This window comes from Neoarius graeffei, chromosome 1, assembly GCF_027579695.1.
Source record: "Neoarius graeffei isolate fNeoGra1 chromosome 1, fNeoGra1.pri, whole genome shotgun sequence".
Classification (NCBI taxonomy): Eukaryota; Metazoa; Chordata; class Actinopteri; order Siluriformes; family Ariidae; genus Neoarius; species Neoarius graeffei.
Window position 1 is genome coordinate 16582 of NC_083569.1, and position 15143 is coordinate 31724.

A 15143-nucleotide genomic window follows, 5' to 3' on the forward strand; every position below is an offset into this window, starting at 1 on the left:
CCAGGCAGCCCCCGGACAGTTAGGTGTTGGCCCACCTATGTCTGTTGCTCCAGAGGGTGCATGGAGCTTAGTGCACTGCTCAGGCATGACCTGTGGATGGAAACCCTGCACCTGACAAACAAAGAAGACACCGACTTGCTAGCTGGAACATGCGCACTATGTGCACAAGCCTCTCTGACCTCCATGAGGTGGACAACACTAGGAAGATAGCCATTATTGACAGGGAACTCACTAGACTTAACATTAGCATAGCTACCCTCCAAGAGACCAGACTTGCTTCCAGCAGTTCTCTTAGAGAGAACTACACCTTCTGCTGGAAGGGCAGAGGGCCTGCGGTGCCCCGCCAGCATGGAGTTGGCTTCACTGTCAGAAACACCCTTCTGGATGCGATAGAGCCTCCCTCGGGGGGCACAGAGCGCCTTTTTGGTTACCCAAAAGATTAATTCCTTTTCCTTATAGGTAATTTCAACGCTAGAGTTGACGCAGATCATGAGTCATGGCCCATATGTCTTGGACACCCTGGCACTGGAAAGATAAATGTAAACAGACAGAAACTGTTGGAATTGTGCTCATATTCCAATCTTTGCATTACAAACTCCTTCTTTGGGTGTAAACCAGAACACAAAGTGTCATGGAAGCACCCCAGGTCTCACCACTGGCACTAACTTGACATGATCATCACTGGGCGCTCTGCCCTTAACAGTGTTCTCATTACCAGGAGTTACCACGTTAGACAGCCACACTGATCATTCTCTTGTATGCAGCAAAGTGCACATACAACCTCATAGGGCACACTGCTCCAAACCAAAAGGTCACCCCCACATTAACACTGCACAGATGCCAATACCCCTCAAGGTGGAAAAATATATGTCTGGTTTGGACCAAGCTCTCCAAGACCTGCCGGACTCAATCTCATCTCATTATCTCTAGCCGCTTTATCCTGTTCTACAGGGTCGCAGGCAAGCTGGAGCCTATCCCAGCTGACTACGGGCGAAAGGCGGGGTACACCCTGGACAAGTCACCGGGTCATCACAGGACTGACACATAGACACAGACAACCATTCACACTCACATTCACACCTACGCTCAATTTAGAGTCACCAGTTAACCTAACCTGCATGTCTTTGGACTGTGGGGGAAACCGGAGCACCCGGAGGAAACCCACGCGGACACGGGGAGAACATGCAAACTCCACACAGAAAGGCCCTCGCCGGCCACGGGGCTCGAACCTGGACCTTCTTGCTGTGAGGCGACAGCACTAACCACTACACCACCGTGCCGTGCCGGACTCAAACTCCACAGCAAAATGGAACACCATGAAGGATGCCATCTACAACACAGCCATGTCCACATTCGGCAAGAAGAACTGGCCCAGCCAGGACTGGTTCAATGCTCACCTTCCAAGGATGGAACCAGTAATCGAGGCCAAATGCAAAGCCTTCCTGGCACACAAGTGCAGTCCAAGCAGACAGACACTCGCAGTGCTTGGAGCATTGCCCAGTGCATGGAGCATTGCCCAATGCACTGCCAGACAGTGTGCATATGACTACTGGCAACAACCTTGCGTAGGAATCCAGTGTAGTGTCGGCTCTGAAGACATTTGTGGCATGTATAACTGCATCAAGAAGGCTCTTGGACCTACTGCAAAATGGATCATTCCCCTGAGATCTCCAACAGGGGAGAAGATCACTGACTGCAAGGAGCAGATGGCCAGATGGGTTGAGCATTACTCTGAACTTTATTATCATGTAACAATAGTCTCTGACACTGCCCTCAACAGCATAGAGGACCTGCCTATCATGGAGGAGCTTGATGAAGTGCCTTCCATGGAAGAGCTCAGTAACGCCATCGACTCCCTCCCAGCTGACAAAGCACCAGGCAGTGACAACATCCCACCTGAAGCTATCAAGCACAGTAAACTTGCCTTACTTCAGCCGCTGCACGAGCTTCTCTGTCTCTGCTGGGAAGAAGGGGCAGTCCCTCAAAATATGCATGATGCTACCATTGTAACAATCTACAAAAACAAGGGCGACTGCAGTGATTGCAACAACTACAGGGGGATCTCCCTCCTAAGTATTGTTGGCAAAGTGTACGCTTGGATCCTCCTCAACAGATTACAACTGCTTGCAGACTGTGTGTACCCGGAATCCCAATGTGGTTTCAGAGCTGGCAGATCAACAACAGACGTGATCTTCTCTTTATGCCAACTCCAGGAGAAGTGTAGGAAGCAAGGCCAACCACTCTACATGATGTTTATAGACCTCACCAAGGCCTTTGACCTGGTTAGCAGGCAGGGACTTTTTGTACTCCTCAGAAAGATCAGCTGCCCCCCAAAACTCTGCAGAATGCTGGTTTCATTCCATACAAACATGAAGGGAACAGTCCTGTACGACGGATCCTTCTCGGACTCCTTTCCCATCAACAGTGGAATGAAACAGGGCTGCGTGTTGACACCGACTCGTTTAGGAATCTTCTTTTCTCTGCTTTTGTCCTATGCCTTTGACTCATCCACCGATGGCATCTACCTACACACTAGGTCTGACAACAAACTGTACAACCTGGAACGTCTGCGTTCAAAGACTAAGGTGAGGACAGTACTCTTCAAAAAGATGCTCTTTGCAGATGACGCTGCACTCGCAGCCCACACAGAGGAGGTCCTTTAGAGACTGAGTGACTGCTTCGCTGATGCATGCACCCAGTTTGGGCTCACTGTCAGCCTGAAGAAGACTTGCATCTGTGTACAAGGTGCAAGTATGGTCCCGTCCATCAAAATGAACAATGTCACCTTGGAAGTTGTGGACAAATTCACCTATCTAGGGTCAACAGTCAGTAACACCCTCTCGCTCGACACTGAGCTTGACCGACGACTTGGGAAGTCCAACACCACCATGGCAAAACTGACCACAAGGGTGTGGGAAAACGAAGCCCTGACAGAACACGCCAAGATCCAAGTCTGCCAGGCCTGTGTCTTCAGCATCTTATCGTATGGAAGTGAGACCTGGAGCACATACAAGCGCCAAGAATGTCGGCTCAATGCCTCAGGTGCATTCTTGGTATAAGCTGGCAGGACCACATACCAAACAGTGTCATCCTGCAATGTGCCAAAATCCCAAGTATATCCTTCTTGCTCAGCCAAAGACACCTCCGATAGCTGGGACATGTCTGACGTATGGAGGACGGAAGACTACCAAAAGACATTCTGTACGGCCAGCTGGCCACAGGCACCAGGCATGTTGGTCATCCTGCATTGAGATTCCGGGATGTCTGCAAGAGAGACATGATCGCCTGCGGTATCCCTGTGGACAGCTGGGAGTTACAAGTCAAGGACCGAGCCGCCTGGCACCAGGCCATCCGGAAAGGAATCACAGAGGCAGATAAAAGGAGGGGCCAGATTGCAGCTGAAAAAAAGTCAGAAAGAAGCAAGAGGCATCAGCAACAACCCTGAACACACATTACATCTGCTCTGTTTGTAACAGGGACTGCAAGTCGAGAATTGGGCTCTACAGCCACAACAGAACCCACTCCAGGAGTGTGATAATGATGTTCTCTTGAGACCAGACTGTCAGGAAAATAAATAATAAAAAATAAATATCTTTTCTGTGTAAAACTCACCTGCTTCACACTCCATTCACTCCCAGTGAAGCCGTGCGTTCGGGCATGGCTCAAAATGACATAAAGGCCTTTTGTCCAACCAGCGTTTTATCTTTTCTCTGATTAAAGCAGCAAGTACACAAACACTGAACAGACAGTAACTGAAGCACAGGCTTTACTCAGTGTCCCCAAGACTGATGAATAATTTAATAAACATTCAAATGCAGTGATGAAATTTCTAATGAATTCTAAATGAAGTTTCTCCATCATCCTCAGCATTGACCTGTCACTGGTGTGTGTGTGTGTGTGTGTGTGTGTGTGTGTGTGTGCGCGCAGTAAGTGTTAATAGATTGAATTATTATTTGTGTGTGTATTTGGTCAGGGCTGCACACACACACTGGGGTGACTCTCTGAGGGAGTATGTGTGTGTCGACTCCTCTGCAGCCATGAACAGTCTGGCTGAGACACTTCTCACAGGTTTGCATGCTCACGCACACTATAACACTGTCACACACTCACGCACACTATAGCACTCTCACACACACTATAACACTGTCACACACTCACGCACACTATAGCACTCTCACACACACTATAGCACACTCACGCACACTATAGCACTCTCACACACACTATAACACTGTCACACACTCACACACACTATAGCACTCTCACACACTCACGCACACTATAGCACTCTCACGCACACTATAACACTGTCACACACTCACGCACACTATAGCACTCTCACACACACTATAACACTGTCAAAAACTCACGCACACTATAGCACTCTCACACACATAACACTGTCACACTCACGCACACTATAGCACTCTCACACACACTATAACACTGTCACACACTCACACACACTATAGCACTCTCACACACTCACGGACACTATAGCACTCTCACACACACTATAGCACTCTCACACACACTATAGCACTCTCACACACTCACGCACACTATAGCACTCTCACACACACTATAACACTGTCACACACTCACGCACACTATAGCACTCTCACACACACTATAACACTGTCACACACTCACACACACTATAGCACTCTCACACACTCACGCACACTATAGCACTCTCACACACACTATAACACTCACACACTCACGCACACTATAGCACTCTCACACACACTATAACACTGTCACACACTCACGCACACTATAGCACTCTCACACACACTATAGCACTCTCACACACTCACGCACACTATAGCACTCTCACACACACTATAACACTGTCACACACTCACACACACTATAGCACTCTCACACACACTATAGCACTCTCACACACTCACGCACACTATAGCACTCTCACACACACTATAACACTGTCACACACTCACGCACACTATAGCACTCTCACACACACTATAACACTGTCACACACTCACACACACTATAGCACTCTCACACACTCACGCACACTATAGCACTCTCACACACACTATAACACTGTCACACACTCACGCACACTATAGCACTCTCACACACACTATAACACTGTCACACACTCACACACACTAGCACTCTCACACACTCACACACACTATAGCACTCTCACACACACTATAGCACTCTCACGCACACTATAGCACTCTCACACACACTATAGCACTCTCACACACTCACGCACACTATAGCACTCTCACACACACTATAACACTGTCACACACTCACGCACACTATAGCACTCTCACACACACTATAACACTGTCACACACTCACGCACACTATAGCACTCACACTCACGCACACTATAGCACTCTCACACACACTATAACACTGTCACACACTCACGCACACTATAGCACTCTCACACACACTATAACACTGTCACACACTCACACACACTATAGCACTCTCACACACTATAACACTGTCACACACTCACGCACACTATAGCACTCTCACACACACTATAACACTGTCACACACTCACGCACACTATAGCACTCTCACACACACTAGCACACTATAGCACTCTCACACACACTATAACACTATAGCACTCTCACACACACTATAACACTGCCACACACTCACACACACTATAGCACTCTCACACACTCACGCACACTATAGCACTCTCACACACACTATAGCACTCTCACACACACTATAGCACTCTCACACACTCACGCACACTATAGCACTCTCACACACACTATAACACTGTCACACACTCACGCACACTATAGCACTCTCACACACACTATAACACTGTCACACACTCACGCACACTATAGCACTCTCACACACTCACGCACACTATAGCACTCTCACACACACTATAACACTCTCACACACTCACGCACACTATAGCACTCTCACACACACTATAACACTGTCACACACTCACGCACACTATAGCACTCTCACACACACTATAGCACTCTCACACACTCACGCACACTATAGCACTCTCACACACACTAACACTGTCACACACTCACGCACACTATAGCACTCTCACACACACTATAGCACTCTCACACACACTATAACACTGTCACACACTCACACACACTATAGCACTCTCACACACACTATAACACTGTCACACACTCACGCACACTATAGCACTCTCACACACACTATAACACTGTCACACACTCACACACACTATAGCACTCTCACACACACTATAACACTGTCACACACTCACGCACACTATAGCACTCTCACACACACTATAACACTGTCACACACTCACACACTATAGCACTCTCACACACACTATAACACTGTCACACACTCACACACACTATAGCACTCTCACACACACTATAACACTGTCACACACTCACGCACACTATAGCACTCTCACACACACTATAACACTCTCACACACACACTATAACTCTCACACACTCACGCACACTATAGCACTCTCACACACACTATAACACTGTCACACACTCACGCACACTATAGCACTCTCACACACACTATAACACTGTCACACACTCACACACACTATAGCACTCTCACACACACTATAACACTGTCACACACTCACGCACACTATAGCACTCTCACACACACTATAACACTCTCACACACTATAACACTCTCACACACTCACACACACTATAGCACTCTCACACACACTATAACACTCTCACACACTCACGCACACTATAGCACTCTCACACACACTATAACACTCTCACACACTCACGCACACTATAGCACTCTCACACACACTATAACACTGTCACACACTCACGCACACTATAGCACTCTCACACACACTATAACACTGTCACACACTCACGCACACTATAGCACTCTCACACACACTATAACACTCTCACACACTCACGCACACTATAGCACTCTCACACACACTATAACACTCTCACACACTCACGCACACTATAGCACTCTCACACACATAACACTGTCACACACTCACGCACACTATAGCACTCTCACACACACTATAACACTGTCACACACTCACACACACTATAGCACTCTCACACACTCATGCACACTATAGCACTCTCACGCACACTATAACACTGTCACACACTCACGCACACTATAGCACTCTCACACACACTATAACACTGTCAAAAACTCACGCACACTATAGCACTCTCACACACATAACACTGTCACACTCACGCACACTATAGCACTCTCACACACACTATAACACTGTCACACACTCACACACACTATAGCACTCTCACACACTCACGCACACTATAGCACTCTCACGCACACTATAACACTGTCACACACTCACGCACACTATAGCACTCTCACACACACTATAACACTGTCAAAAACTCACGCACACTATAGCACTCTCACACACATAACACTGTCACACTCACGCACACTATAGCACTCTCACACACACTATAACACTGTCACACACTCACACACACTATAGCACTCTCACACACTCACGCACACTATAGCACTCTCACACACACTATAGCACTCTCACACACTCACGCACACTATAGCACTCTCACACACACTATAACACTGTCACACACTCACGCACACTATAGCACTCTCACACACACTATAACACTGTCACACACTCACGCACACTATAGCACTCTCACACACTCACGCACACTATAGCACTCTCACACACACTATAACACTCTCACACACTCACGCACACTATAGCACTCTCACACACACTATAACACTGTCACACACTCACGCACACTATAGCACTCTCACACACACTATAGCACTCTCACACACTCACGCACACTATAGCACTCTCACACACACTATAACACTGTCACACACTCACACACACTATAGCACTCTCACACACTCACGCACACTATAGCACTCTCACACACACTATAACACTGTCACACACTCACGCACACTATAGCACTCTCACACACATAACACTGTCACACTCACGCACACTATAGCACTCTCACACACACTATAACACTGTCACACACTCACACACACTATAGCACTCTCACACTCTCACGCACACTATAGCACTCTCACACACACTATAGCACTCTCACACACACTATAGCACTCTCACACACTCACGCACACTATAGCACTCTCACACACACTATAACACTGTCACACACTCACGCACACTATAGCACTCTCACACACACTATAACACTGTCACACACTCACGCACACTATAGCACTCTCACACACTCACGCACACTATAGCACTCTCACACACACTATAACACTCTCACACACTCACGCACACTATAGCACTCTCACACACACTATAACACTGTCACACACTCACGCACACTATAGCACTCTCACACACACTATAGCACTCTCACACACTCACGCACACTATAGCACTCTCACACACACTATAACACTGTCACACACTCACACACACTATAGCACTCTCACACACTCACGCACACTATAGCACTCTCACACACACTATAACACTGTCACACACTCACGCACACTATAGCACTCTCACACACTCACGCACACTATAGCACTCTCACACACACTATAACACTGTCACACACTCACGCACACTATAGCACTCTCACACACTATAACACTGTCACACACTCACACACACTATAGCACTCTCACACACTCACACACACTATAGCACTCTCACGCACACTATAGCACTCTCACGCACACTATAGCACTCTCACACACACTATAGCACTCTCACACACTCACGCACACTATAGCACTCTCACACACACTATAACACTGTCACACACTCACGCACACTATAGCACTCTCACACACACTATAACACTGTCACACACTCACGCACACTATAGCACTCACACTCACGCACACTATAGCACTCTCACACACACTATAACACTGTCACACACTCACGCACACTATAGCACTCTCACACACACTATAACACTGTCACACACTCACGCACACTATAGCACTCTCACACACACTATAACACTGTCACACACTCACGCACACTATAGCACTCTCACACACACTATAACACTGTCACACACTCACGCACACTATAGCACTCTCACACACACTAGCACACTATAGCACTCTCACACACACTATAACACTATAGCACTCTCACACACACTATAACACTGCCACACACTCACACACACTATAGCACTCTCACACACTCACGCACACTATAGCACTCTCACACACACTATAGCACTCTCACACACACTATAGCACTCTCACACACTCACGCACACTATAGCACTCTCACACACACTATAACACTGTCACACACTCACGCACACTATAGCACTCTCACACACACTATAACACTGTCACACACTCACGCACACTATAGCACTCTCACACACTCACGCACACTATAGCACTCTCACACACACTATAACACTCTCACACACTCACGCACACTATAGCACTCTCACACACACTATAACACTGTCACACACTCACGCACACTATAGCACTCTCACACACTCACGCACACTATAGCACTCTCACACACACTAACACTGTCACACACTCACGCACACTATAGCACTCTCACACACACTATAGCACTCTCACACACACTATAACACTGTCACACACTCACACACACTATAACACTCTCACACACTCACGCACACTATAGCACTCTCACACACACTATAACACTGTCACACACTCACGCACACTATAGCACTCTCACACACTCACGCACACTATAGCACTCTCACACACACTATAACACTGTCACACACTCACGCACACTATAGCACTCTCACACACACTATAACACTGTCACACACTCACACACACTATAGCACTCTCACACACACTATAACACTGTCACACACTCACGCACACTATAGCACTCTCACACACACTATAACACTGTCACACACTCACACACTATAGCACTCTCACACACACTATAACACTGTCACACACTCACACACACTATAGCACTCTCACACACACTATAACACTGTCACACACTCACGCACACTATAGCACTCTCACACACACTATAACACTCTCACACACACTATAACTCTCACACACTCACGCACACTATAGCACTCTCACACACACTATAACACTGTCACACACTCACGCACACTATAGCACTCTCACACACACTATAACACTGTCACACACTCACACACACTATAGCACTCTCACACACACTATAACACTGTCACACACTCACGCACACTATAGCACTCTCACACACACTATAACACTCTCACACACTATAACACTCTCACACACTCACGCACACTATAGCACTCTCACACACACTATAACACTCTCACACACTCACGCACACTATAGCACTCTCACACACACTATAACACTCTCACACTCTCACACACACTATAACACTGTCACACACTCACGCACACTATAGCACTCTCACACACACTATAACACTGTCACACACTCACGCACACTATAGCACTCTCACACACACTATAACACTCTCACACACTCACGCACACTATAGCACTCTCACACACACTATAACACTCTCACACACTCACGCACACTATAGCACTCTCACACACATAACACTGTCACACACTCACGCACACTATAGCACTCTCACACACACTATAACACTGTCACACACTCACACACACTATAGCACTCTCACACACTCACGCACACTATAGCACTCTCACACACACTATAGCACTCTCACACACACTATAGCACTCTCACACACTCACGCACACTATAGCACTCTCACACACACTATAACACTGTCACACACTCACGCACACTATAGCACTCTCACACACACTATAACACTGTCACACACTCACGCACACTATAGCACTCTCACACACTCACGCACACTATAGCACTCTCACACACACTATAACACTGTCACACACTCACACACACTATAGCACTCTCACACACACTATAGCACTCTCACACACTCACGCACACTATAGCACTCTCACACACACTATAACACTGTCACACACTCACGCACACTATAGCACTCTCACACACTCACGCACACTATAGCACTCTCACACACACTATAACACTGTCACACACTCACGCACACTATAGCACTCTCACACACACTATAACACTGTCACACACTCACACACACTATAGCACTCTCACACACACTATAGCACTCTCACACACTCACGCACACTATAGCACTCTCACACACACTATAACACTGTCACACACTCACGCACACTATAGCACTCTCACACACACTATAACACTGTCACACACTCACGCACACTATAGCACTCTCACACACACTATAACACTGTCACACACTCACACACACTATAGCACTCTCACACACTCACACACACTATAGCACTCTCACACACACTATAGCACTCTCACGCACACTATAGCACTCTCACACACACTATAGCACTCTCACACACTCACGCACACTATAGCACTCTCACACACACTATAACACTGTCACACACTCACGCACACTATAGCACTCTCACACACACTATAACACTGTCACACACTCACGCACACTATAGCACTCACACTCACGCACACTATAGCACTCTCACACACACTATAACACTGTCACACACTCACGCACACTATAGCACTCTCACACACACTATAACACTGTCACACACTCACGCACACTATAGCACTCTCATACACACTATAACACTCTCACACACACTAACACTCTCACACACTCACGCACACTATAGCACTCTCACACACACTATAACACTCTCACACACTCACGCACACTATAGCACTCTCACACACACTATAACACTGTCACACACTCACACACACTATAGCACTCTCACACACACTATAACACTGTCACACACTCACGCACACTATAGCACTCTCACACACACTATAACACTGTCACACACTCACACACACTATAGCACTCTCACACACACTATAACACTGTCACACACTCACGCACACTATAGCACTCTCACACACACTATAACACTCTCACACACTCACGCACACTATAGCACTCTCACACACACTATAACACTGTCACACACTCACGCACACTATAGCACTCTCACACACACTAGCACACTATAGCACTCTCACACACACTATAACACTATAGCACTCTCACACACACTATAACACTATAGCACTCTCACACACACTATAACACTGCCACACACTCACACACACTATAGCACTCTCACACACACTATAACACTATAGCACTCTCACACACACTATAACACTATAGCACTCTCACACACACTATAACACTGCCACACACTCACACACACTATAGCACTCTCACACACACTAACACTGTCACACACTCACGCACACTATAGCACTCTCACACACACTATAGCACTCTCACACACACTATAACACTGTCACACACTCACACACACTATAGCACTCTCACACACACTATAACACTGTCACACACTCACGCACACTATAGCACTCTCACACACACTATAACACTGTCACACACTCACACACACTATAGCACTCTCACACACACTATAACACTGTCACACACTCACGCACACTATAGCACTCTCACACACACTATAACACTGTCACACACTCACACACTATAGCACTCTCACACACACTATAACACTGTCACACACTCACACACACTATAGCACTCACACACACTATAACACTGTCACACACTCACGCACACTATAGCACTCTCACACACACTATAACACTCTCACACACACTATAACACTCTCACACACTCACGCACACTATAGCACTCTCACACACACTATAACACTGTCACACACTCACGCACACTATAGCACTCTCACACACACTATAACACTGTCACACACTCACACACACTATAGCACTCTCACACACACTATAACACTGTCACACACTCACGCACACTATAGCACTCTCACACACACTATAACACTCTCACACACTATAACACTCTCACACACTCACGCACACTATAGCACTCTCTCACACACTCACGCACACTATAGCACTCTCACACACACTATAACACTCTCACACACTCACGCACACTATAGCACTCTCACACACACTATAACACTGTCACACACTCACGCACACTATAGCACTCTCACACACACTAACACTGTCACACACTCACGCACACTATAGCACTCTCACACACACTATAACACTCTCACACACTCACGCACACTATAGCACTCTCACACACACTATAACACTCTCACACACTCACGCACACTATAGCACTCTCACACACACTATAACACTGTCACACACTCACGGACACTATAGCACTCTCACACACACTATAACACTCTCACACACACTATAACACTCTCACACACTCACGCACACTATAGCACTCTCACACACACTATAACACTCTCACACACTCACGCACACTATAGCACTCTCACACACACTATAACACTGTCACACACTCACACACACTATAGCACTCTCACACACACTATAACACTGTCACACACTCACGCACACTATAGCACTCTCACACACACTATAACACTGTCACACACTCACACACACTATAGCACTCTCACACACACTATAACACTGTCACACACTCACGCACACTATAGCACTCTCACACACACTATAACACTGTCACACACACTATAACACTGTCACACACTCGAGAACCTGAGCCTCATAATAAGCATTTCAGTGTGCAAGTTTCACTGACATCTTGTGCACATGACAAATAAACCTGAAACTTGAAACACACTCTTACACTGACAGTCTCATGTGCGCACACACACACATTATCACATTCTCATATACACACAAACTAATATACATACACTAACACACGGATACTAATTTACATAATGGTAATGAAAAATAATGATGATGAAGAGGATGATGATGAAGTGTACAGTTGTGTTTGTTTTGTTTTTTTATGGAACAGGAGGCAGTGAAGGAGATGAGCCAGTCATCAAACATGTTTACTTCCGTCAGTTTCTTCCTGTTTCTCCAAAGGTCAGGTCACAACATGGGGCGCCAATACTTTAGACATATGATACAATGCATCAAATGCACTTTGAAAACACTGTATTCTGATTGGCTAACAAAAGTAAACAAATACCCAAAACATCCAATATTAACAATTTGATGTAAATGAAATTTCCAGAAGCATAGATTTTCAATGAATGTTTTGTCTGTAAACACCGTAAACACAATGTAAATACGGTAAACACAATGTAAACACATGGTAAATACCATAAACACAAGGTAAACATGCCATAAACACATCCATCGTAAATACACCATAAATACAGTGTAAACACTGTAAACATCATAAATACACTATAAACAGTGTAAACACACTGTAAACACACTGTAAACACGCTACAAACACATTGTAACCACACATTAAATATGGGCGGCATGGTGGTGTAGTGGTTAGCGCTGTCGCCTCACAGCAAGAAGGTCCTGGGTTCGAGCCCCGTGGCCGGCGAGGGCCTTTCTGTGCGGAGTTTGCATGTTCTCCCCGTGTCCGCGTGGGTTTCCTCCGGGTGCTCCGGTTTCCCCCACAGTCCAAAGACATGCAGGTTAGGTTAACTGGTGACTCTAAATTGAGCGTAGGTGTGAATGTGAGTGTGAATGGTTGTCTGTGTCTATGTGTCAGCCCTGTGATGACCTGGCGACTTGTCCAGGGTGAACCCCGCCTTTCGCCCGTAGTCAGCTGGGATAGGATCCAGCTCGCCTGCGACCCTGTAGAACAGGATAAAGCGGCTAGAGATAATGAGATGAGACGAGAGACATTAAATATGCCAAACACACTGTAAACACACCTTAAAGATGCCGTAAACACATTATAACACCGTAAATGCATTATAAACACACTGTAAACACATTATTAACACAGTGTTCTGTCCTGTAGGTTCAGTCTGATTTGGTTCTTGCTGCTTTCTCTTTATCGGAGTTATCCACTCAGGAAGCGCGAGAGGAGACGGTGCTCACACTGTGGAGGAAAACACACTCCTACCTGGTGAGTAAAATGATTACACACACTCAATACACACTACACACACACACACACACACACACTCTAT

General features: G+C 46.3%; 1 protein-coding gene across 1 annotated transcript in view; it reads left to right on the forward strand.

Moving 5' to 3' along the window:
- Window positions 1-15143, forward strand: part of mettl17 (methyltransferase like 17) — a 28817-nt gene that overhangs the window by 7902 nt on the left and 5772 nt on the right. The window contains exons 7-9 of the mRNA XM_060926989.1: window positions 3974-4068; window positions 13997-14067; window positions 14972-15079. Coding sequence (XP_060782972.1) covers window positions 3974-4068; window positions 13997-14067; window positions 14972-15079 — 274 coding nt within the window. The remainder of the gene's footprint in view (window positions 1-3973; window positions 4069-13996; window positions 14068-14971; window positions 15080-15143) is intronic.